This window comes from Elgaria multicarinata, chromosome 3, assembly GCF_023053635.1.
Source record: "Elgaria multicarinata webbii isolate HBS135686 ecotype San Diego chromosome 3, rElgMul1.1.pri, whole genome shotgun sequence".
Lineage (NCBI taxonomy): Eukaryota > Metazoa > Chordata > Lepidosauria > Squamata > Anguidae > Elgaria > Elgaria multicarinata.
Genome location: NC_086173.1, coordinates 159970617 through 159996622, shown reverse-complemented (window position 1 = coordinate 159996622; position 26006 = coordinate 159970617). Strand labels below are relative to the sequence as shown.

At 47.1% G+C, this 26006-nt stretch overlaps 2 protein-coding genes across 2 annotated transcripts in view; one reads left to right on the top strand and one right to left on the bottom strand.

Annotated features, from left to right (window-relative positions):
- LOC134396263 (zinc finger and SCAN domain-containing protein 2-like) overlaps positions 1-12314 on the top strand; it is a 43956-nt gene extending 31642 nt beyond the window's left edge. The window contains exon 6 of the mRNA XM_063122684.1: positions 11822-12314. Coding sequence (XP_062978754.1) covers positions 11822-12275 — 454 coding nt within the window. The 3' untranslated portion in view covers positions 12276-12314. The remainder of the gene's footprint in view (positions 1-11821) is intronic.
- A 9331-nt stretch (positions 12315-21645) lies between these two features.
- LOC134395667 (uncharacterized) overlaps positions 21646-26006 on the bottom strand; it is a 33965-nt gene continuing 29604 nt past the window's right edge. Inside the window, exons 6-7 of the mRNA XM_063121830.1 lie at positions 25086-25200; positions 21646-22713 (exon numbers count right to left, since the gene is read on the bottom strand). Of these exons, the coding sequence (XP_062977900.1) occupies positions 22061-22713; positions 25086-25200 (768 nt within the window). The 3' untranslated portion in view covers positions 21646-22060. The remainder of the gene's footprint in view (positions 22714-25085; positions 25201-26006) is intronic.

The window sequence follows — 26006 nt, the reverse complement described above, 5'->3', positions numbered from 1 at the left end:
ATATGGAGAACCTGGTGAAACTTCCTATTCGTCACACCAGTTAAAGCTGCAGGAGCCCTGCCCTCTTTTAAATCTGGTCACTCTAGTATAGCTCCTGCAGCTTTAACTGTTGTGATGAAGAGGGGATTTCACGAGGTTCTCCATATATACAAATGACACCTGCTGAAATTCCCTTTTCTATGCAACTGTTAAAGATACAGGAGCCCTGCCCTCCTTTTCATAGGGTCAGCCTATTGTAGCGCGATATACTGTACCTCTCTACTCAGAAATAAGTCTCATTGAGTTCAATGAGGTTTACTCTCAGGAAAGCGAATGTAGGATTACCCGCTTTCCAATCACTAGCAACCCAAGAGTCTCTCGACCCCCTGCCCTATTTTTACTTATTTAAATGCATTGATTCCTATGGCGTCCCATCGCTAGTCTTGCCCCGCACAGGGAGGTTGCTATTCGGAACCGGAAGTGTAGATCTTTCAGAATAAAAATCTTTGTCTCAGAGAGGCTGGAAGACTCTTCTTTGCTTCTGGGAAGGAACCTGGCGAGCGGAAAGTGAGTTTTGAAGTGCAAGAGCAGAAAAAGCAAGAGATGCAGGAATTTGGGAAGAGCAGGAAGTAGCCATCCCATAAAGCAAGGCTGGGAAGGCGTCGCCCGCCAGGTGGTGTTGGACTGCAAGCCCCATCATCCCTCCCTTTGGCTGATGGGAGTTGCAGTCCAGCAACATTTGTGGGGAGCCATGAAATAAGGGCGGGATTGCAAGTGCTCCTCCCTCCCCAGCCAAATCCGCTGAGGCTGCCAACTGACCATCAAAAACAGCCTGATTTGGTGCGCTCCTGCGCCTTTCAGCATGGATTGATCTGCAGAAATCAGCGAGTGAAGTTTCCTCCTGCCACTCCTATCACTGGGGAGGGGAATTAAACCTGATCCTCTCATGCTGCTGTGGGGGGAAAAAATGCACAGGAGCAGTGGCGGCTTGAAAAGTTGGCAACCCATCTCATTCTCCCCCCTCTCTCGCACACACCTGCCATGGCTTTTCTTTTTTTCTTTCTTTCTTTCTTTTCCCTGCAGCTGCTCTTTAGCTTCACCCTGATGAAAGAAAGAAAGAAAGAAAGAAAAATTATTATTATTATTATTATTATTATTTATTTATTTATTTATATAGCACCATCAATGCACATGGTGCTGTACAGATTACACAGAAAATAGCAAGAACTGTATTGGTCCACGGACAAAAATGCCAACATCCTCTGTTGGGCAATACCTTTCTTAGGATCAACCCAAACATCACAAAATAACGTGCAAGCTTTTGAGTCCTCCAGAACTCTTCATCGGGCTAGGTGGTGCAAAAAGCAGGGGATGGAAGGAAATACCACCAAAAAAGTACTAAAATGAGGCTAAAGGTTCTGGCGTCTGGTCATATTTCTTCAGTAATGACTGGCTGTAGAATGCTGAGAGTTGTAAGAGGTTTTTTTTCTGTCCAAACATGCATGGGATTGAGACCTTAAAAAAAGAAAAGAAAAAAGCCATGTAGTTGTTGCTACTGTGAAACCATAATAGGGTGACCATATGAAAAGGAGGACCGGGCTCCTGTATCTTTAACAGTTATAGTGAAAAGGGAATTTCAACGGGTGTCATTTGTATATATGGAGAACCTGGTGAAATTTCCTCTTCATCACACCAGTTAAAGCTGCAGGTGCCCTGCCCTCTTTTAAATCTGGTCACTCTAGTATAGCTCCTGCAGCTTTAACTGTTGTGATGAAGAGGAAATTTCACCAGGTTCTCCATATGTACAAATAACACCTGCTAAAATTCCCTTTTCTATGCAACTGTTAAAGATACAGGAGCCCTGTCCTCCTTTTCATATGGTCACCCTAAACCATAAGGGAGTCAGAGATCATAGAATCATAGAATAGTAGAGTTGGAAGGGGTCTATAAGGTCATCGAGTCCAACCACCCTTGCCGATCTACTACAAATCACCCGGAGTACTACCAGTTCCCGGGTATCTCCCTTCTGCCCACCCCTGGGTTACTTCTCCTTGCTTCATGCTGTGGATGATTTATTACATTTTTATCCCACTCTTCTTCCAAGGTGTGGCTCTCCCAACCCTCATTTTTATGCTCACAACAACCCTGTGAGGTAGTTTAGGCTGAGAGAGTGAAAGACTGCATGCGTGACTGGCCCATAATTACTCAGGGAGGAATTCTGTGGCCCCTAACATTGTTTTGAGGGGCGATAGCATGGTAGGGATTCCCCCCCCCCAAGGTCGGAAGACAGCGCTCTGATCTCGGAAGGGGGTCAGAGATCTGCCACCCCTTATCTAACTCCAGTAAGATTGAATATGATAAATAAGCAGTATTCAGCGGATTGTTGGAGAGGTTGTAGGGGGAAAGGAACGTATTTACATATGTGGTGGGAATGCAAATTTGTCCAAAAATTATGGAAGATGGTGTTTATCGAGATTAAAGATATTGTAGGAATAAAGATAGATGAGACACCAAGAGTGGCATTACTATCTCTATATGAAGATGTAATAAATAAATAAATAAATAAATAAAAATAAATGAAGATGTAAAGTGTACTAAAGAAACTAGGGTGACCATATGAAAAGGAGGACAAGGCTCCTGTATCTTTAACAGTTGCACAGAAAAGGGAATTTCAGCAGGTGTCGTTTGTATATATGGAGAACCTGGTGAAATTCCCTCTTCATCACAACAGTTAAAGCTGCAGGTGCCCTGCCCTCTTTTAAATCTGGTCACTCTAGTATAGCTCCTGCACATTTAACTGTTGTGATGAAGACGGAATTTCATCAGGTTCTCCGTATATACAAATGACACCTGCTGAAATTCCCTTTTCTAAACAACTGTTAAAGACACAGGAGCCCTGTCCTCCTTTTCATATGGTCACCCTAAAAGAAACTAAAGAATTGATAACCAATTTGCTGACTGCTGCAAGATTAATTGTATCAAGGAACTGGAAGATTCAAGGAGACTATTGTATTGAAGAATGGTATAAAGAAGTGTGGGATATTGCTATTAATGATAAACTGACATGTAATATTAAAGTGAGAAGAGATATAGCAAAAACGAATGAATTTGAGGGGATTTGGAGATGGTTCCTGATCTATGTGTTATCTAAGGGAAGTGGGAAACCGCCTCCAGAAGAGGTCTTAAGGTTTTGCAATCAGGAATGATCCCGAAGGGAAGGGGGAGCACTCTGTTTTCTTTTATTGATTATGTTTATGGATAAAATTTATAGGTTAACAGTTAAATAATCAAGTAATTTGTTATGTATTAAAAAAAAAACATGCATAGCATTGCGCCATGGTGTTAAGCTTTTGTAGCCATAATAAATTCGTTAATCTTTAAAAAAAAGAGAGAGAGAGAGAGATCTGCCACTCCTGCCCCGTTCCTTTGCAGCTGGCCGACGACATAGGAAAATCCACCTCGGAGAGAGGGCAAAGGGGCTGTTTCAGTGAGTGTGAAGGGACCATTGGGGCCAGGATATGAGCTCTCCTCTCCAGCCTCCTTTCACCCCCCTCTGAAGTGCTGTCCGTTGACAGGCAAAAAGCTCTGATTGTAACTCTGCTAGTCCAACCCTAAGCCAGAGGCGTCGAACCTCAGGCCCACAGGCCAAATTTGGCCTACGTGGGCTCCCAATGAGGCCCTCCAGAGTTTGCCAGATGGCCATTATTGAATTCCCAACATTTACAGAGGGGGCAAGATGGTGCAAATCTAAAAGATTTGCCTGATACGAAGTCCTAGATGAGAGGTGTGGAGGAACCCGAAAGGGCAGGTTCCCTTGTTCGCTGAGTGGCGGTCAAAGACTCTCAAGACACCATTTCTCTCATCTTGGAAACGTTTTATTACGAGCAGCCTGCAGTGCTGCAAGGTGGCAAACCCTAGTGGCTCTGAAGGACTGCCCACTAGTTGCAGGCAACGCTAAGATACTTATAGGGTAACATCCTCAGAAGCAACAACAGAACTTCCTCATATAATAAACCAATCATAATACAGTTTTGCAATACAGTAACCTATGATAGACAAGGCATTTATGCATGTGCAGAGTGCAGATAATTCTAAGACTAGAAAAACAATGCGTAGATGGGTATTGCAATCCTGGAACATCTGTTCCTTTGTGGTTGCTACTCTTCCTGTCCTCGCTGAGAGGCTCACACTCTGACTAGTGTGTCAACACTTCTTGATGGTTGAGCAAGTGTTGCTCAATATATTTTCGGCTACAGTTTGGATCAAATTGCTATAGAACTTAATTCCTAATAGAAAGGGGCTCACATCAAAACAGGGTGGGCACAGACAAAACACCCCATCCACACATTTCCTCGACAACTCCCTCCTTTTGGGCATTTTATCTTGACCACTACTCTAAATTTATTCTCATAAGGGCTCTAACCTCACTTCTTTTGTTCTGCAGTTTAGCTATCTGAGGAACAAAGCCTGCTTGGAGCGCAATAAAAGCAAATAGAATATAGCAATCAAAAGAACTTCTATGTTAGAAAACTTCTTTTTTCTCTGTGTACTAAGAAACTTCTTAGGTTAGTTATCAAAGAGCTGTAGAAGTTGTGTATGTATGCACTTGGAGTAGCAAATGGACGAAAAACATACCTTCTGGATTTGGATAGTCAAATAAGGACTTTTTGTGTACACATGATTGGACAACTTGCAACGCTAGGTTTTCTTTATGCTTTTAAAAATTCTATAGATGTTACACAATTCTTAACTAAGTCTCAGGGTGCAATTGACTTAGCGTCATAGGATGTCCATACTTGAACTTCCCCATCTTTTCTTTGACATCTATACCTTTGAAATTAAGATTCCTTCAAGCAATCTCGCAATGAGAGGGCCATTGGCCCCTGGGCCTCCCACAGCTGTCATGAAATTCTTAGGTTCACAGATTTGTCCAGCTACGTAGCAAATTGAAAAGGAACATTGAACACTAGTGTGGATATCTATGGATAAGCCCTTTGCTGGTCAAAACAATCCATTCTATGCTTCATACCTGGGACAGGACAAAACTTTTCCCATTACAAGTATTTACTTCTTCTTTTCTGTCAGCTTGGCATGAAACCACAATACTTCCTGTTACAATTTTTTCTCTGGGTATGTCTTTTGCAATCTGGTATTGCCAAGGCAACGTCAGTCTTGCCTGGGAGTGGCTAACTCCTAAATTTCAACTTCTCAATCATGTGGATCTCAGATATGTTGTCTTCAACAAAGAAAACAAGATACCTGGATTCAAGGTAGTAAATTTATCTGGACTCTCTATGCAATATCTGTTCGTATCAAGTCAATCTCTGATTTGATAAAAACTTTTTCTACATGCAAAGCAGATGCAGCATTCGCTCTTAGACAAGGCGGAAATATGCCAACTGGCTGCTGTTGAGTAATCACACTACAGTCAGCTATGACAATACAAAAGAAATATTTTTTGTAAGTTGGCAAGCTTAATGTCGGGGTTTGAGTTCACTTTAACCACGTTAAATGCTAACACTCCAAACCGGAGGGTGTAATCTTCGGGGTTCAGGATTGCTTATCTCTTGGCTCTGGAGCTTGTGTCTCAGGACAATATTTACCTTGACCTCCCTTTTTCCTCTTCAGTCTGCACTGGTTTTGGAAGCCTTTCTTTCTACAGTAATAACATTTAGGTCCATCCCTTAGGCTTCTTTGGGGCTTTCCTCAAGAGGTTTGAAGCTGTTGCAATTGCTTAGTTAACAGCTTTGCTTCTAACTGTTCTTTCTCTTCTCGCATGTCATCCCAGTACTTCATGATTATACTCCTAATTTTCTCTGAGATTGCACTGAGAAGCTCATTCAGGAGCAAATCAGTTATTTGCCAGGCGTTCTGTGGATCACATTCTGGGAGATGCAGTCCAACACATCTGGAGCGCCCCAGGTTGAGGAAGGCTGTTCTAGGATAACTGACTTCAAATTTTTCTCATCTGCCTCGCCTCACGAGGTCTTATGAACCACGTTCCCAAGATTATTTGACTTGCTTTTCATGCAAGTCTCACTTCCCAGCTGCTGTTCTCTGGATCCCCAACAATTCCCTTTTTTTCTTCTTCTTTTTTTTCTTCCAAGGGGAGAGAATGCCCCAAAACAGGCGTCACTGACTTTAAATGACACTTACCACTAGAAATCTCCAGGCCCAGAGAGAGTTGACTACAGGAATGCCCTCCTCTAGTAGCCCTTCGAACCCTAGAGGATCTGAAGGACTGCCCACTAGTTGCAGGCAAAGCTAAGATACTTAGAATCATAGAATCATAGAATAGCAGAGTTGGAAGGGGCCTACACGGCCATCGAGTCCAACCCCCTGCTCACTGCAGGAATCCACCCTAAAGCATCCCTGACAGATGCTTGTCTAGCTGCCTCTTGAAGGCCTCTAGTGTGGGAGAGCCCACAACCTCCCTAGGTAACTGATTCCATTGTCATACTGCTCTAATAGTCAGGAAGTTTTTCCTGATGTCCAGCTGGAATCTGGCTTCCTTACTTATAGGGTAACATCCTCAGAAGCAACAACAGAACTTCCTCATATAATAAGCCAATCAGAATACAGTTTTGCAATACAGTAATCAATGATAAACAAGGCATTTATGCATGTGCAGAGTGCAGATAATTCTAAGACTAGAAAAACAATACGTAGATGGGTATTGCAATCCTGGAACATCTGTTCCTTTGTGGTTACTACTCTTCCTGTCCTCGCTGGGAGGCTCACACTCCGACTAATGTGTCAACACTTCTTGTTGGTTGAGCAAGTGTTGCTCAATATATTTTCAGTTACAGTTTGGATCAAATTGCTATAGAACTTAATTTCTAATAGAAAGGGCTCACATCAAAACAGGGTGGGCACAGACAAAACAGTCCATTCACACATTTCCTCGACAACTGCGGCCTAAAAATGTATTGAAATCTGCACCCAACCCTGTAGATATTCTCTTTCTTTTGTTTTTTAATATAATGGACTCCTTTTTCCCTCAGGGATAAGTGTCTCTCGTTCGCCAGGAGAATTCTAAATTGACGGTCAACTTGCTCTGGAGCCCTGTTGATTTCGAGGGACTTCTATAGGCCGTCCTTTGTCCTGAGAGGGAAAATGGCGGCCGAGCGGAGAGCCGTGCCGGGTTTGCGGTCGAAGGCCATGCCGGAGAATGGAACGAACACGGAGGCGATGGAGATAACAGGCCCCGGACTTGAGAGACGGGTGGGAGAAGGCCTTGGTGCCTCCTTGGTTGGAAATACTAAGGAATTCTGGGGGGAAATGACACTCCAACGGAGACCGCGGCCAGAGGCGCAATGGTGCCAGGCCGCGGAAGTTCGAGGGGTGGTGAAACCACTAGCGTCCCCTCAGCAGCTGCAGTCCAGGCCGAGAAACGGTCCAGAGGGTTTTCCGTCCCCACGTGGAGAAACAGCGGACGCCTGCCCACGGCCTAACGTGGGGGGGACGCGAGTCCCTCCGGGTCTCTGTATGGAATCCCAAAGGACTGACTGTGGCGCATCAGCCCAAGTTGGGCCCAGACATGGGAAAGTGAAGGAAGAGATCATGGAAGAGGAGGAGGAGGAGGCTGGCTCAGAGATATCCCGCCAACGCTTCAGGCGGTCGTGCTACCATGAAGCCGGCGGGGCCCGGGACGTTTGCCGGAGCCTACAGCAGCTTTGCCACCAATGGCTGGAGCCAGAGCGAAACAGCAAAGACCGGATTGTGGAGTTGGTGGTTCTGGAGCAGTTCCTGGCCATCCTCCCCACGGAGATGGAGAGCTGGGTGAAGGAACGTGGCCCAGAGACCTGCATCCAGGCGGTGGCCCTGGCCGAGGATTTCCTGCTGAGGCAGCGAGAGGATGAGAAGTGGAGCGAACAGGTGAGGAATGCTGGTTCACGTGTGGGATGGGTGGGTAGCTTAACAACTCCGTCCATCTTAGCCCTTATTATTATTATTAATAATAATAATAATTAATAATAATAATAATAATGTTATATTATTTATTTATTACATTTCTAATTCACCCAATACTAATGTTCTCAAGGAGGATTACAAACTATTAAAAAAACTAGAATGCTATAGAACAGTTAAAAAACTATAAAATACAATAAAAATATTTAAAAGAGTAAAATGCAATATATTTATTTATTTATTTATTTATTATCTGCCTCTCCCTCTGGATCAAGGCGGGAACAACATAGAATACAAAAATATTATAAAAGACATAAAACCGATTAAAACATATAAAACGAATACATTATTAATCTATAATGAAAAACAATCATCATCGTCGTTGTCATCTGCCTTTCTCTAAAAAAAAAAAAACCTCTCAAGGTCTCTTATAGCCTGGGTTAAAACATACAAAAAGTTTAAACAGCTAAAAACAATTTAGGGCACAATCCTTTATACAGGAAAAAAATCCTACAATTCCACCATGCCCCAGCTAGTACGGCTGGCTGGGGCATCCTGGGAGTTGTAGGCCTTTTTTTCTGTCTAAACATGCCTAGGATTGTGCCCATGAAATGCCAAGACCCAGTAAACAACTCCGTTAAGTAGTCCCAACGTATGCTATCAAATGCCGGGGAGTAAAGTATTAACCATGGCCGGATCTACACTATTGCTTTAAAGCGCTTTATAACAGTAGTGTAGATCCGGCCCTGGTGCTGAAAACAAGACAGTGTTCGTGCCAGGCAGACCTCACTGTAGGAAGCATTCCACGCTAGGGGGGCCACCACGGAGAAGGCCCTTACCTTTGCCATCCTCCAAACCTCCCATGAAGGAAGCACTCAGATGTTAGCTAAGCTCTAGATTAGCTAGGTCCTATGATACTGAGCCTTCCCCAACCTTGTACCCTCCACGTTTTTTGGACTACAACTCCCATCAGCTCCAGCCAACATGGCCAATGGTCAGGAATTCTGGTGGCGGTAGTAAGAGTTTTATGCTGAAATAGGCTGGTGTTTTGAGTTTTGAAGATGCACAACGGCCCCTGAGAGTATTAATCTGGTATTAAAAGGGTTCAATAATTTTGCTCTGAAGAGGCTACGTCGAACTGAAGATGGATAAATGATCTATGGTGATGTTTGCCCATTTGGACTTAGCTTAGTTAACCACATGGGTGTTTAGAAACCATCTGGTGTAGGTTCTTAAGTTAAACAGGACTGAATTAACAGAGAGATTTTCCTCCAAAATAGAATGCAGACTTTGGGATGAAAGAGGTTTATTTATTTATTACATTTATATCCCGCCTTTTTTCCTCCAAGGAACCCTAGGCGGCATACATACCCTATCTCTTCGATTCTAAGACGCACTTTTTCCCCCCATATAAACAGCTCTAAAAATGGAGAATCGCGGGTGTGTCTTAGGGGTTTTTTTTTCTGTTGGTGGTACTGAAATTAGTGTGTGTCTTACACTCGATGGCGTCTTACAATCAAAGAAATACGGTAATCCTCCTCTCCATGTTTTCCTCACAACAACAACCCTGTGAGGTAGGCTGGGCTGAGAGAGTCTGTGACTGGCCCAAAGTCGCCCAGTGGGTTTCCATGGCCGAGTGGGGACTAGAACCCAGATCTCCTGACTCCCAGTCCAACACTCTAACCACTACACCAGACTGGCTCAACACCTGTCTCTGAATAACCATTGATGGGGAACATGAACCCTGTCGCACTCACGTCCTCTTAGGAAACGGGTACCAGGCTGGATAGATTTGGCCTGATCCAGCACAGCTGTTCTTACGTTCTTAGGTGTCGGAGCCATTTAAGGCGGTGATTGTTAATTTTCCCGAAGTTGAGCCAGCCCCGACGGATACCTTGACGGAGATCAAACAGGAGAGCGTCTGGGATACTGCTGCGCCAGGTAAGGATTTCTCGGGACTTGATCTGCCAGATGCTCTAAAATGCTGGATACGAATGTCCAGTTGGGCTGCCTGTGGATACTCCCAGAATTCTAGAACCCCGGCTCATCCAATGGGATTGATGGGCGGTACTTTCAGGACAGGTCCAAGGAAGTAACTTCTTCACGCAATGAATGACTTCAGTGCACGGAATGCCGCACCTCTAGCGAGGGATGTACGGATTTGGTGAAATCCGTTCCATCTGCATTTCATCGATTGTCAGGCGTCTTTCGTTCCACTCATTGGCAGAATTGGATTTTCCCCCCCCAATTGGCACAAATTGGCACTTGCAAAAATTCGTAAATCCCGGCAAGGTGTGCAAATCCCTCCGCCCTCCCCAAAATGCAGATATTCAAGCTTTAGCTTAAGGGGGGAATGTGTGGATTTTGGCCGGCATTTTTTTATTGAATGTATTTTTCGACAATTAGAATTCATGTAGAATTTATGTAAAATTCTGGAGAGTTAAAAAAAAAAAAAGTCTGCGGAATCCATGCAGCTCAGGAAGATCCCATCTGCAGCGGGATCCGTGGGTTGGATTCATAAAAAGCCGAATTCAGTTAATTCTGTTGCAGAGTTCTCCCTCGTCCCTCCCCCCAGCTGGGATGATGGCCGCTGATTTAGCTGCCTTTTTAAAGAGAGGATAAATGACACACGAGGCAAAAGTGATGAGGAGGGGAGAGGCCAAGGGATAACGTGTAAACCGGCCTCCCTAGTCCCCTCCCCTTCTAAGCCACCAGAAAGCCCCCTTCACCCCCTCTCCGTGGTTGCCAGCATGGTTCTTTCCACGACGGCTGCAAAGAGGAGGCGAAGGGGGTGGGGAGAGTGGGTTCTTGGCTCCAAGGTCAGAACTGTATCTCCGACCTCGGATCCAAGAATCTAAAATAGCCTATGCACACACATACACACACACCTGAGACACAGCATAGGGTTGCCCTCTAAGTCCATTTAATATTTTTCCGCAAATATTTCAGGTCAAATCTTAAGAAGCCTTGGGATGAGAAATTAAGACAGGATACTCTTTTAGCTATGAAAAAAAATACAAGTAAATATGCTAAATGTGATCTCTCTAGGGTAAGAGCGGGCAACATTTGGAGGTCTGGTGGCCATTTTTGACCCCGTATCCCACCATGGGCCACTGTCTGCATGTTGCTGCACAGTTTGCAGGGCGCGCACCCGCCCACTCACCCACCCACCCCAAAAAGGGCCAAAATTCAGTGGCAAACTGCTCCATAGCACACCAAAACACTCTAATGTCAGTTTCCAAGAAAAAAAAATTCCTTTTGATGCTCTATAGCAGCTAAATTTGTCCCTTGGGACACTCTGTATGAAAAATGGGGGGTGTACAGGGGAGCACAGGTCACATGCGGCCCTACGGCCCTGGTGTAGGACATCAGAAAATGTTCTGATGTGAACTGGGAATTTTCCTACGCAAATGTCTCTGTGCAAGTGCAGCAAATTTGCATTGGAAACATTTCCAGTGCAAATTAGAAATGTTTCTGTGCGGTAGACCATATGCAAACCCCCACCCCCACCCAGACTCACATTGCTGCAGCAGTCTATCTGAAATCCGACCTTCCGGTATAAATAAATTCACAAACAAAATCCAAGGGGAAGAAGAGGCTAGAAGGGTTTCAAATGCTGTATACGAAGATTCTCTCTCGCCAGTAAAGGAATGACTCGTGTTTGGGATTCTATCCTTGTTGCAGCAGGTGAGACGGCAACATCCCGGGAAGGTCATACTCAGCCGGAACGTTCCGGGAAACAGGAGCGTCCGGAGCCATTGCTAGGAGGAGCTGAGCGGGACACTCTCCCCCGACCCAATCAGGGGGAATCTTCCGAGATCCAACCCAGAAGCCATCCAGAAGGGCTAAGGGGAAATTTCATCAACAGCCAAGGCAGGTACGAGGAACTCACAGTGTTACCGGCCCCGCCAAGAGTCCTCCAAGACGAGAGGCTCAAAACCTGCCCCGATTGCGGGAAGGGCTTTGTGTGGAGGTGCCAGGTCATCGAACACCAGAGGACCCACACGGGCGAGAGGCCCTACGCCTGCTCTCTCTGCGGGAAGCGCTTCAGCAGCAAATCGTACGTCATAAAGCACGAGCGGATCCACACGGGCGAGAAGCCGTACACCTGCCCGGACTGCGGGCGGGGCTTCAGCCGGAGAGACGTCCTGGTGGCCCACCAAAGGACGCACACGGGCGAGAAGCCGTACCAGTGCGCCTGCTGCGGGCAGAGCTTCAACGCCCGCGAGCGCCTCCTCGTCCACGAGAGGGTGCACACGGGCGAGAAGCCGTTTAAGTGCTCCGAGTGCGAGAGATGCTTCCGGGACCGCTCGAGTTTTTGCGTGCACAAGAGAAGCCACCGGGAGAAGCCGGAGAAACATCATGGATTGCGGGAAAATATTTAGCGGTTGTGCACGCCCATTAAACTTCGAGGAGACTGAAAGAACTGGGCATGTTTAGCCTGGAGAAGAGGAGATTGAGGGGAGACATGATAGCACTCTTCAAATACTTAAAAGGTTGTCACACAGAGGAGGGCCAGGATCTCTCCTCGATCCTCCCAGAGTGCAGGACACAGAATAACGGGCTCAAGTTAAAGGAAGCCAGATTCCAGCTGGACATCAGGAAAAACTTCCTGACTGTTAGAGCAGTATGACAATGGAATCAGTTACCTAGGGAGGTGGTGGGCTCTCCCACACTAGAGGCCTTCAAGAGGCAGCTGGACAACCATCTGTCAGGGATGCTTTAGGGTGGATTCCTGCATTGAGCAGGGGGTTGGACTCGATGGCCTTGTAGGCCCCTTCCAACTCTGCTATTCTATGATTTTATGAGAAGCCGTATAAATCCAGGGACTGGAGTGAAGGCCCAGGAATGTATCACATGTCCAAGGATTTGCACAGTGAAGGAATGATAGAAGGGCTCCGAGGTCTGTCCCGATGAGACATAAGAATTACCCACTCCACTCCAGAAAGAAACCTTATGGGTGTTCACACTGTTGGGAAGAACTTTGGACAGCAGCCTACTTCTCACTATGTCTGTGTTGTACCACTTCAGACTATGCTTTGGGCCTCACGTGACTGAACATCCTTCCATACAGAAACAAAGAAATCCCTGCACATCGAAAACTAGCCTCTCAGGCAGGCGGCCAAGTGAGAACCCTTTCCCCCTGATGTGCTACTTTTCTACATGCAGGAATTTATGCATTAATTTTGTATATTGGAGTAGTCCATCATGTGACAGCCGGTGTGGTGTAGTGATTAGAGAGCTGGGCTTGGGCTGGTGAGAGGCAGATTCAAATCCCCACTCAGCCACGAAGCTGACTAGATCACTATTGGGCCAGTCACTCTTCCTTAGCTTAAGCTACCTCAAAAGGTTGTTGTGTGGATAAAATGGGGCAGGAGGAGAGAATCCCACACTGGAGGCCTTCAAGAGGCAGCTGGACGACCACCTGTCAGGGCTGCTTTAGGGTGGATTCCTGCATTGGGCAGGGGGTTGGACTCGATGGCCTTGTAGGCCCCTTCCAACTCGGCTATTCTATGATTCTATGTGACAAGCGAAGTACAAAGTGTTGGTTATCACTTTTAAAGCCCTACATGGTTTGGGTCCGGGCTACCTGCGGGATCGCCTTCTCCCATACAATCCGCCCCGCACACTCAGGTCCTGTGGGAAGAACCTACTTCAGTTAGTCAAAGTTAGGCTGACAGGTATTACCCAGAGGACCTTCTCTTCTGCTGCTCCCAGACTGTGGAATGGCCTGCCAGAGGAGACTCATCAGCTTGACAGTCTTTTAGCATTTAAGAAAGCCATAAAGACTGATCTCTTCCGGCAGGCCTATCCAGTGGAATTTTAGGATGCTTTTAGGATGTTTTAATCATGTATGCTACGTTTTTAATTCAGTTTTATGTATTTTATACTTGTTGTTCCCCGCCTCAATCCAAACGGAGAGGTGGGTAAGAAATAAAATTTATTATTATTATTATTATTATTATTATTATTATTATTATTATTATTATTATTGTCGCACACTGCTCTGAGTGCTGTGGAGGAGATGCAAGACAGAAATATAATTAAATAAATAAATGGGAGCCCTTACCTGTTATCTGAAGTGGTACAGCCCGGACACAGGCTTCCTACTTCCGTGAAGTCCAATATGGATGTAATTTAGGAGATTCGTGATATGAAATCTCTTGCAATTTTTCTCATCCAAACCAGCTGCTGTTGGGTGGGGGGGGGGCATGTGGGAGGAGTTTCCCTCTCCTGCATAATTTTTCTGATCAAAACCCAACCCCCACCCGCTCCCCAAATTTGTGTGAATGTGGGGAGGAGACAGGCCAAGATTGCTGTTGCTGGACAAGCATCTGTCAGGGATGCTTTAGGGTGGATTCCTGCATTGAGCAGGGGGTTGGACTCAATGGCCTTGTAGGCCCCTTTCGACTCAACTATTCTATGATTCTATCACATAATTTCCCAACATTCTTACATTTTCAGATGGTACAGTCCAAAGAGGGCTGTACCATGCAATTCTTCTAAATGTGTAAATTGGCTGTGGGGTCAGTTCCTCATGTATTACAGAGCACGGCCTATCTCAGTTTGCCCCAGAGAGTATATCCCGACAGGGAGGCGTAGCGAATCACAAAATTGTAAACTGAGCCCCAGATCTGCACTCTCCCTCCCGGGGTCCCCAGATGGCCAAACCTCTTTCTCCTGAGCCCTAAACATTTGGTGTATTCTCCAGGGTGACCCTATGGAAAGGAGGACAGGGCTCCTGTATCTTTAACAGTTGTATAGGAAAGGGAATTTCAGCAGGTGTCCTTTGTATATATTGGAAACCTGGTGAAATTCCCTCTTCATCGCAACAGTTAAAGCTGCAGGAGCCCTGCCTAGAGTAACCAGTTACAAAAGAGGGCAGGGCTTCTGCAGCTTTAATTGTTGTGATGAAGAGGGAATTTCACCAGGTGCTGCATGCGTACAATGACACCTGCGGAAATTCCCTTTTCTATACAACTGTCAAAGATACAGGAGCCCTGTCCTCCTTTACATACGGTCACCCTACCCCCCTCCCCAATTCTGAAAGGTTGAAATGCCCTCTCTTAAGGTTTAGCGACTGGCAGAAGAGCGTTAAGTTGAAACCTGTTGGCATTTCTGTTATTTCAGCTCCGCCCACCACAGCAATGCGGCCCCTGAAACTGAATTCAGTAAATTGCTGTTTTCCGTTGCTTGCTTTCTGTTGCTTGTATGTACCTGTGTTTATTGTTAATTTCCATTTCTGAGAGAAAGCAATTACATAATCCATATTGACAAACCCCCTTTACTGGAGGGCAGAGCTGTGTATGTCTGGGCCTCGCTCAACTGGCTCACTGCCTTCCAGTATGAGGGAGGATGCAGCCCAAACTACAGCAACTGTTTGTAGTTAATTTCTATTTATTTGCTTATTACTGAGCAGAGGGTTGGACTTGATGGCCTCATGGGACCCTTCTAACTCTACTGTTCTGGGATTCTATGATCTCTCAAAAAACGACACACCATTCCATGACACTGACTTATTAGTGGCCTGTTTGGAGATGTATTTATTTTGCCCCTTTACTTTTTTAAAATCTTTTTTTAAAAGATTTTTGTGGGTATGGGGGGGACCTGCAAAGAAGAGGTTTTAAAAAGCTGCCACTGTGCCTATAGAAAGGTGTGTGTGTCCCCCTCCCTCCCACCTCAAAGCCTCCGACAAGGGAACGAGAGGAATGCATGGAAGTGTGTTCACATACACACATCCGTGAAGCCATGTGGGGTACCTCTGGCCCTGCCCACCACTTGCACAGCCAAGATCTAGGGTAGGCATCTGCCCAGGGCCCACGCCACTTATCAAGCGACAGGAAGCCAGATTCCAGCTGGACATCAGGAAAAACTTCCTGTTAGAGCAGTATGACAATGGAACCAGTGACCTAGGGAGGTTGTGGGCTCTCCCACACTAGAGGCCTTCAAGAGGCGGCTGGACAACCATCTGTCAGGGATGCTTTAAGGTGGATTCCTGCATTGAGCAGTGGGTTGGACTCGATGGCCTTGTAGGCCCCTTCCAACTCTATTCTAGGATTCCATGATGGGCCCACTGTCAACATCTCACCCCCTGGAGTTCCTCCTCTTCTTCACCATTGCCACCTGCTTCCTGCTCTGGCCCAGACCATGGTGGTAGGGGGAAGGATGGCGTGACCCTATGGAAAGGAGGGCCGGGCTCCTGTATGTGTAGTTGTGTAGAAAAGGGGATTTCAGCAGGTGTCATTTGTAGGCATGCAGCACCTGGTGGAATTCCCTCTTCATCACAACAGTTAAAGCTGCAGGAGCCCTGCCCTCTTTTAAATCTGGTCACTCTAGTATAGCTCCTGCAGCTTTAACTGCTGTGATGAAGAGCGAATTTCACCAGGTGCTGAATGCCTACAAATGACACTTGCTGAAATTCCCTTTTCTGTACAGCTGTCGGAAGATACAGGAGCCCCGTCCGCCTTTTCAGATGGTCACCGTAAGGCTGGGGGAACGCAAGCTGTAGAAGAAGCCATATCTAATGCCCAGGGGAAGAGTGTTTGGCCAGAAAATTAAAATGACAGAATCCACCACACATTTTTTTAAAAACACAACCCGAGACACCAATCTGGGGCAAAACATTTTCTTTTTAATTTATAACCACTCAAACTATGTTGTGCACCCAGAAACGCCAATCCTGTTTTTTCCTGCGAATCCCGGGTGAGGAAAAATGCAGCACCTTGAAGTCACGCGTCACACAAGGGTGGAGAATGTTGCTGGACTGCCATTCCCATCAGCCCCGGCCAGCATGGCCGATGGTCAGGGATGTGAGTTGGGCTGCAGGTTTCTCCAACTCTTAATGTTACGCTTCTGTCAAAAAGATTCCCTCCCAGAAAGCACAAAGGGAGGCCGTGACGGAGTTGGGCCAATTCCCCATAGGTTGACCCCCGTCACATCGTATTTGGGGTGGAGTGCTTCTGAATAATGAGGTTCTATTCTTAATTAGCACCAACCAATAACTTTTTGTAGAGCTCTCAATTAATTTGTCTAATCTAGGGACACAGAAGTATATTTTGGGGTGGGTGCGGGAGGGCGGGTTGTCTCCACGGGCTGGATAGTTATTATTTATTAAGAATATTTATATACCGCTCCCCATTGAAACATTTCAGAGCGGTGTACAAGGTAAAATGAAAATAAAAACAGAATAAAAACAGTTAAAACAAAATTTAAAAGAAGCAATAACCGTAATCCAAGGCTGCATGTTAAAGAAAGGCTTCTTGGAATAAAGATGTTTTCAGGAGGCGCCGAAAGGAGTACAAGGTTGGCGCCTGCCTGATGACATCAGTGGGCAGAACCCAACAGGAGGGAGACCCAAGAATGGAAGAGAAACATCCCAAGATGCTGGAACCAATATTTTATTTGTAAAAAAAAAAAAAAAGAGAGACGACAAAGGCCCAAGGCATTTCAGCCTATTTTTATTTTAAGGCCTTCTTTATGGGGTTATTAAAATGCCTGCAGAAATTCCTGTAAGAACGTCTCCTACTCAAATTCACGGGTGACACCAATAGCAGACGTTGGGGCTGTTTAAACAACACATTAACCTACACTCAGTGGCGGAGTGTGGGTTGTTGTTGAACCGTGGGTTAACGTGTTTTCTGAACCCAGACTGTGGCTTGTTAACCACCCCGGACAACCCAACAATCATGGGTTCTCAGAGTAGCTTGTTCGAGAAAAGTAAGCCACACTTGCCTGGGTTGATAACATCCTGACCTACAGTTCAACAATCCTACATTCAACCTCTGAGCGTGGATTAGCGTGTTGTCTGAACAGGTCCATTATTACAGGAAGTTCTGCCCAGGTTTTTATAACCTGAAAATAAAAATAGGCATGAACACCTGGGGCTTTTTAACAAATAAAATCTTAGTTCCAGCATCTTTTCTCTTCCCGTCGAGGGTCTATTTTCAATGCTCTCCTACTTTTGTAATTTGTTTTCTCCCCAATGGGAGAAAAGGCGCACAGGGGGAATCTCTGCTGTTATCTCTGAATGGAGATTGTGAGAAAACAGCAAGGCTTCCTCCAGGGGGGCGGGGCTTAAGAGGCCAAACCCCGCCTCCTGTCCTGTTTTAACGCCCAACACGCCAGGCGGTCATAAATTCGGTGCATCCTTTTCCCCTGACGTGAATTCGTAGCCTCCCAATTTCATTCAGAAGTCTCAGAGAGAGAGAGAGAGAGAGGAATGGGGGGGGGAAACCTTTCTAGTTACTGCCTACATAATATACTGTTTATGCACTGACGTTTTTATCCTCCTTCAGCCATTTTTATGTTATTTATTATATTCGTTCCTCCAGGCAGCTCAGAGTGAGATAGGATGGATAAATTTTTTTGGTGAGATAGGGTGAGCAAGGTGGATAAAAATAAATGATTTTTTTAAAAAATCAATTTAAAAAAAATCAATTTTTAAAAATGTAAATCTGCTTTTTTTAAAATTTGAATCGGATTTTTTTTAAAAAAATAAAATGCTTTTTGAGGAATAATCTACCTAAAGATAGTTTTCTATTTAAGATACATTATAGCCCAAAGGTTATTCATCATGAAATAAGGATTCGTTTTTAATTATGTGGCATGAGGCTGTGTATTCATGCAATGTTTAAATTTTGGGGTCAATGAGTTCCATTCATCCGTTCACAATGTCATGCTCTTCCAGAGGTGTCTGTAAGATTATCGGCCATTTTTTCTACCTAGAAGATATGATCACAGCTGCTTGGTTTTACAGTTCTCAAAACTGAGAATTTGTGTCTGCAGAAATCACGATCCCATTGTTCCTTTTTCATATAACTGTAAAACTAATCTGAAAAGTTGCTATTCTAAAAATGAAACCTTCATCTGGTTGTAAATATTAAGATTATACCAGCAAGAATGAGTCTTTGGTAACTCTGAGTTGTGTAAAATATGTATTAAGCTTATAGCGAGGAAGAGTGCACTTTTTGGGGGGGGGGGTGTCACATGATTAAATCAAGTCTTTCTGAGTAGTGATTTAAATCAAATTGATTTAAATCAAATCCACCCTGCCTGTGAGGTAGACTAGGCCAAGAGACAGCAATCAGGCAAAAGACATTGAGACTGCAATCCTGCAGACACACGCCTGTGAGATAGCACAACCGAACAGAGGGGTGTGTGTCTTATTTTTGTAGAAACATACCACAGGATTACACTGGCAGTAAACTTTATGGCTGGGGGCGTGGGATTTGAACACAACTCTCTCCTAAGGCCTAGTCCAGCTGTTTTGGACTACACCTTCCAGCACTCCTGGCCATTGGCTGATGGGAGGTAAAGTCCAAAGCACCTGGAGGACACCAGGATGGAGGCTGCTTTAACCATTGCACTACACTCTTATTTTTCCTGTACACTTATTAGACAATCAAATCTCATTGCCTTTTTCTCTTCTCTAGCTCGGCAATACCCTTTTTTGATAAAAGAGGACCAAACTTAACCGATTCGGTTCCGACGCTGCACCGGGGAGGGAACCTAGTATACAGTTGCCAACTTTTCTGCCTCCCCTAACTCCTGCACTTTTAGCAGCAATGTGAACAACCTTAGCAGAGGATAACGCTCATCTCTATGCCAGGAAAAGCTTCACTTAGCACTTCCTCTGCATCAAGCCCCTATTCAGGGCACAGGAGTAGGCCCAGCCATTGTTTTCCCGATCAGTTGGCAACCCTATTGTGCCGGGCAGAAGAAAACAAGGGAAACTTCTACGAATGAAACCAATTTGCTGAACGTATTGTGTAGGCTGAACACCTGTTAGTCTGTTGTAGTAACGGAAAAATTAAATTCAAAGTGGTTGGTTGGCTGGTGTCCCTCCCAGAATTCTTTGCTTCTATCATCTTAAGAGGACATGGGGGGGGGGGGAAACGTCACCCGTTTCAGTTTCTTTATTGCTGCCTGCAGATGGCTCAAATTTCACAGACATTGAAGCTTACAAACCGAAGAAGTATTGCCTATGAATGAACAACCTCAGTCGATCAATAAAAAAGTTTCGTTTCAACTCGGTCTCAACGGCGTTGGGAAAACCCACGTCAAAACCAAAGTGCCCACAGAGAAGGACTTCACGTCGAGTCATCTGGGGGGGAGAAATTCCTGGGTGCTTAAACTATTTTTTTTTTTAAAAAAAAAACTTCCTATATTATTTCAGCTATTGGGTTTATTAAATAAAACAAAATAAAAATCCACCCAGTTTAACACATTTGCAAATCATTCAAGCTGGGTGGAAAGCTGTGTCTTGGGACTCCTCCAAAGAGCTAGAAAAGTCCAGTTCCACACCATCATAGCACCTTTTTGACAGTCCTGTAATAGATCCGCTGCTGACCCACAGACCAAACTGGGCCAGGTTAGTTGAGATAGGTGGGTTTAAACACCCCCCCCCAAAAAAAAAGAATCAAAAAAAGCCTAAAATAACCATCTTCAACTTGGTTCCTCCGAATGTGTTGGAATACAACTCCCATCATTCAGTGTAGTCCAACACGTCACCCTAGTAATTCCTGAACCGCGTGAGCCTCAAAAAACCCCGAAATGATTCTCATGGGTGGAGAAAAGTGCGCGGCTCTCCTGGCGTTTCTTCGACTACAACTCCCAGCATCCCCAACCACTGGGCATGCTGGCTGGGCCTGATGAGACTTGGGAGTCCAGCAACGTTTGGAGGCTCACAGGTTGGCTGTTCTGAATTCCCAGCCAGAGCACTCGAGCTTGGAGAGGGTGCCTGCTGCATCCCTGCCTGTTTCACAACCCTGGCCTCACCTCTTCCTAGTCCGCCTCCGCGGGATGTGGAGCAGTTCGGTTCTGTCTCTACATCTGGGGGCTAGTGGACGCTCCCTGCACAGATGACAGGATTGGCCAAACTCAGAGGAGGATGCCCGTTGCCCCTCTGTGTGAATCACTCCTCTGAGTTCACTGCCTTCCACATGGGAGACTTGCCCCGGGTTGGTCATTCACAGGGAAGGGCAGGCGGGCTTCCTCCCGGACCGACGAAAGGTGCTCTTACACACCTTTTGAGGAGGAAGCAGTCACCGCTTTTCATTTGGGAAAGAATCGTCGGCTGACTTGCAATAGCTACCGAAACAGTGGTTCGGTAGCGACCCTGTTTGCTGCTCTCCGTATTTTTGGTATTTGGGCCTCTTTGGCTGCCCACCCATGTTGGAATATGCCCCCCCCCCCCACTGAAATGGAATTCGTCCCTGGGCTGAAAGAGATTAAAGACGCCTCATTTAAAACACGTTGCGCCAAACCACTGCTGTCTCCCCTGTCTCATTAGAGGGGTTTGGGACAACTGTCCTCAGAGAGCGGAACAGGCCTGCTCCGCCTTCTGGTGACTGAAGGCCCTTCTGCTCTCTGAGGACAACTGTGCCACCCGCTTCTAACAGGTGGAAAGGGCAAGGAAGAGAATTTCAGCTAAACGGCACGAGAGGCTTCCGAACGCCAAAAGCGGCAGTCCGACGAATAGCCTCGGGGGGGGGCGCCTTCTCTGGAGGTATTTCAGGGGGAGGCCGGACAGATGTCCGTCAGGGGCGCTGTAGCTGCGTCCTGCATTGTTGATCATCTATGTCAGCCTTCCTCAACCTGGGGCGCTCCAGATGTGCTGGACTGCATCTCCCAGAATGCCCCAGCCAGCTGGCTGGGGCATTCTGGGAGATGCAGTCCAACACATCTGGAGCGCCCCAGGTTGAGGAAGGCTGATCTACGTCATCTAGTACTGAGCACAGACTAGATGACCTCTGAGGCGCCCTCCGGCGCTAGGATTCGTTTTGACTCGGTTTTGTGATGCTTGTGCGAAGGATTCAGGGAATGGCTGACTTGGCAGGCCGTGAAAGAGACATCGGTGTGAATTTGGGGGAGGGGGTGTGAAGCTAGCTACTTGAATAGATGTGGGGGGGGGCAACTTGGGTCTGCCACCTCCCGTTGCCTCTTCAAAACACCTCCCCAGTCAAACAAATTGCTTAGAAGGGCAACATAGGCTGCACGGTATCTGTAGTTTCGCCACGGCCCTCGCACACAAACACTCGTCGTGGCGAAGGAGACGTTTCCTGGGCGCCTCGCTAGGTTACGTTGATCTGCTGCTCTGAACCAGGATTTTTGTTTCCTTAAAAAAAAAAAAAAGGAGAAAGAAAGGGAGGCGCGACCCGCCTCTCGGCCCTCAGTGGTGGTGCTTGATAAAGTTCGAGTTGTCGCTGAAACGCTTGCCGCAGACGGAGCACTCGTAGGGCTTCTCGCCCGTGTGGATCCGCTTGTGGACGATGAAGTTGGAGTAGTCGTTGAAGCGCTTGCCGCAGACGGGGCACTTGTAGGGCTTCTCGCCCGTGTGGATCCGCTTGTGGCGCGTGAGGCTGGAGCCCGTGTTGAAGCCTTTGCCGCAGTCGGGGCACTTGTAGGGCTTCTCGCCCGTGTGCACCCGCTGGTGGATGAGGAAGGCGGCCCGGCTGACGAAGCTCTTTCCGCACTCCGAGCAGTTGTACCACCGCTCCCCTGAGTGGGTTCTCTCGTGCGTGATCAGGTTGGACCGCCGGCGGAACAGCTTCCCGCAGACGTGGCAAGCGTTGTCTCTCTCGCTGGGGAGGATCCCTTGCTGCAGGTGGCTTTCGTCCAGGTCCTCGTAGGTGCCCTGGGAATTGATGAATTTGCCCGCTTCCCTTTCCAGGCAGTTCCCGTACAGGACCTCGGACACATCCCCCCGTTCGGGGCAGTGGGGAACGTTCGGCCCGGCTCGGCCCGACAACATCCAATGGGGCTCCGGCTCCCCAGAATTGCCCGGGTCATTTTTCTCCGTCCTGCACAACTTCGCCTCGCCCGCTGGAATGAATAAACAGACACAACTGAACCGACGCTCCCTTGAGGACCTAAGGAGAGCCCTGCGGGAACAGACCTCAAGTCTGTGCAATCCACTGTCCCAGGAGCGGGACAGGAGGACAATCAACCTGTCCGGCGGATGGTGGCAAAACTAGGCATTCGGAAATAGACTTGCCACAGTCAACGGAAACTTCATCGGTAGCTCCCATGGCTAATAGTTGCCGTGGAGAGACACACATGCCCTAATTCTTTCTAACCCACCCTTTCCCAAGCTTAAAGAGTTCCCGGAGGTTACAATCCCCCATCATCCCCAGCCAGCACAACTAATGGCTGGGGATGATGGGTGCTGCGGGCCAGCATGGGGGACCCAACGTTGGGAAAGGCTGAATTCTAAGCCTCTAGAGCAGGGGTAAGGAACCTGCGGCCCTCCAGATGCAGTTGCACTACAACTCCCATCCTAACTGACTGCTGGCCCTGCTGGGGATAATGGGAGTTGGAGTTCTTTTTTTTCTTCTTTTTTTTTTTTAAAGGATTGATTACATTTTTATGCTGCCTGATCGCCGAAGCTCTCGGGGCAGTTCGCAAAAAACAACAAACACCTGAAACCCAAGAATACAACCTTGTAAAAAATGTAATAAAAAAGCCTCGTTCAAAAACAGAATGAAACCGAAGTCTAATAACGGTAAATCTGGAAGGTGATGAGTTGCTCGCCCCTGACTCAGAGGCAGCATTTCTGCCTCCCCCGTACTCCCGTCAAATTAAAATGGGAGGTTCGCCTCGCTCTTACATGCAAAAAATGGTTTACTTCTAGAGCGTGCGAAAGTTACGGTGCCTTGTCCTCGGAACAGGCCACCTGCTACGTGTCTGAACGAGGCGCCGTTCTGCCCGGACCTCTTGTGAAGGCTGTGATCTCTGCACTAGGAGCAACTGGATCTTTCCAATCGCAGCTGACGCATTTACTCGGCAAAACCACCCTGCTCCCCGTAGAGGCTGAGCAGAAGGAAACCACTGCAGACTATGGCTCCCGTTCAGAAGACACCTTAAACCATGGCTTTAATCATGGTGGTTAAGCCAGAAAGCCGGGCTCTGTTCAGAAAACACCTTAAACCACGGCTTTAACCATGGTGAATACGGGTTTTTGCTTTCCTCACTTGTTGTTAAAGCCATGGCTTAAGGTGTCTTCTGAACACAGCCCGGCTTTCTGGCTTAACCACCGTGGTTAAAGCCATGGTTTAAGGTGTCTTCTGAACATGGTCTGGCTTTCTGGCTTAACCACTGTGGTTAAAGCCACGGTTTAAGGTGTCTTCTGAACACAGCCCAGCTTTCTGGCTTAACCACTGTGGTTAAAGCCACGGTTTAAAGTGTCTTCTGAACACAGCCCAGCTTTCTGGCATAACCACTGTGGTTAAAGCCACGGTTTAAGGTGTCTTCTGAACACAGCCCAGCTTTCTGGCTTAACCACTGTGGTTAAAGCCACGGTTTAAGGTGTCTTCTGAACACGGCCCGGCTTTCTGGCTTAACCACCGTGGTTAAAGCCATGGCTTAAGGTGTCTTCTGAACACAGCCCAGCTTCCTGGCTTAACCACTGTGGTTAAAGCCATGGTTTAAAGTGTCTTCTGAACACAGCCCAGCTTTCTGGCATAACCACTGTGGTTAAAGCCATGGCTTAAGGTGTCTTCTGAACGCAGCCCAGCTTTCTGGCTTAACCATCGTAGTTAAAGCCATGGGTTAAGGTGTCTTCTGAACACAGCCTGGCTTTCTGGCTTAACCACTATGGTTAAAGCCATGGCTTAAGGTGTCTTCTGAACACAGCCCAGCTTTCTGGCTTAACCACTGTGGTTAAAGCCATGGTTTAAAGTGTCTTCTGAACACAGCCCAGCTTTCTGGCTTAACCACTGTGGTTAAAGCCATGGTTTAAGGTGTCTTCTGAACACAGCCCGGCTTTCTGGCTTAACCACTGTGGTTAAAGCCATGGCTTAAGGTGTCTTCTGAACGGGGCCAGCGTCTCTCCTAAGTCTCTGTTAACCAGCAGTATGAGCTTTAGGCTAAAATACGCTGGTATCTTTTGTTGTTCTGGCTCCACCCCTTTTTGCCTTTGTTCCCGCCTACCCCTGGAATAGCCACAATTGAAGCCACTGTCCCATGGTTTAGGCCACCATCCCTAGCATGCTCGCTTGGGAGTAAGCCCCACTGAACACAGGAGGATAAACCTGCGTCAGATTGCATAGCCAGGCTCCGCGGGACGCCGGGCGTGTCTTTCCCCAGTGTCCAGCGAGGCTGGCAGCAGCCCAGACCTTTCAAGGAGCGGTACGGAGGCTCCGTTCCCCTCAGCGATGCCAAAGCATCGAGCGAGCGCGACACCCAGAGAGCCTCACCCAACATGGCAGCGCCTCCGACCCCCTCCTGCTTCATCCCGCCGAAGAGCGGCCTGCGCCAGGCCTCCGACGGAGCCTTCACCGCCGAGTCTTCCTCCTCAAATGGGTCGAGCGCCTGAAACAACAGAGGGGATCCGGTTCAGGAGATGCAGCCGGCGCTCGGAGCAAGGATTCTTCCCCCCCTCCCCTCTCCATGTAGCCTTTCCTGGCAGATCATAGAATCACAGAATAGTAGAGCTGGAAGGGGCCTACAAGGCCATCAAGCCCAAGCCCCTGCTCAGTGCAGGAATCCACCCTAAAGCATCCCTGACAGATGGTTATCCAGCTGCCTCTTGAAGGCCTCTAGTGTGGGAGAGCCCACAACCTCCCTAGGTAACTGGTTCCATTGTCGTACTGCTCTAACAGTCAGGAAGTTTTTCCTGATGTTTAGCTGGAATCTGGCTTCCTTTAACTTCAGCCCGTTATTCCGTGTCCTGCACTCTGGGAGGATCGAGAAGAGATCCTGGCCCTCCTCTGTGCGACAATCTTTTAAGTATTTGAAGAGTGTGCTCTCATGTCTCCTCTCAATCTCCACGCTAAACATGCCCCGTTCTTTCAGTCTCTCTTCATAGGGCTTTGTTTCCAGACCCCTGATCATCCTGGTTGCCCTCCTCTGAACACGCTCCAGCTTGTCTGCGTCCTTCTTGAATTGTGGAGCCCAAAACTGGACACAATTCTCTAGATGAAGCCTAGCTAAGGCTGGACTAAGACCGGGGTGGATTTGGGCTTTGCACTGCTGACCTACTCCTATGAAAATATCGCTGAGGATTGTCAGTGTCCAGTTGTGACTTAGACTCATAGAATAGCAGAGTTGGAAGGGGCCTATAAGGCCATCGAGTCCAACCCCCTGCTCAATGCAGGAATCCACCCTAAAGCATGCCT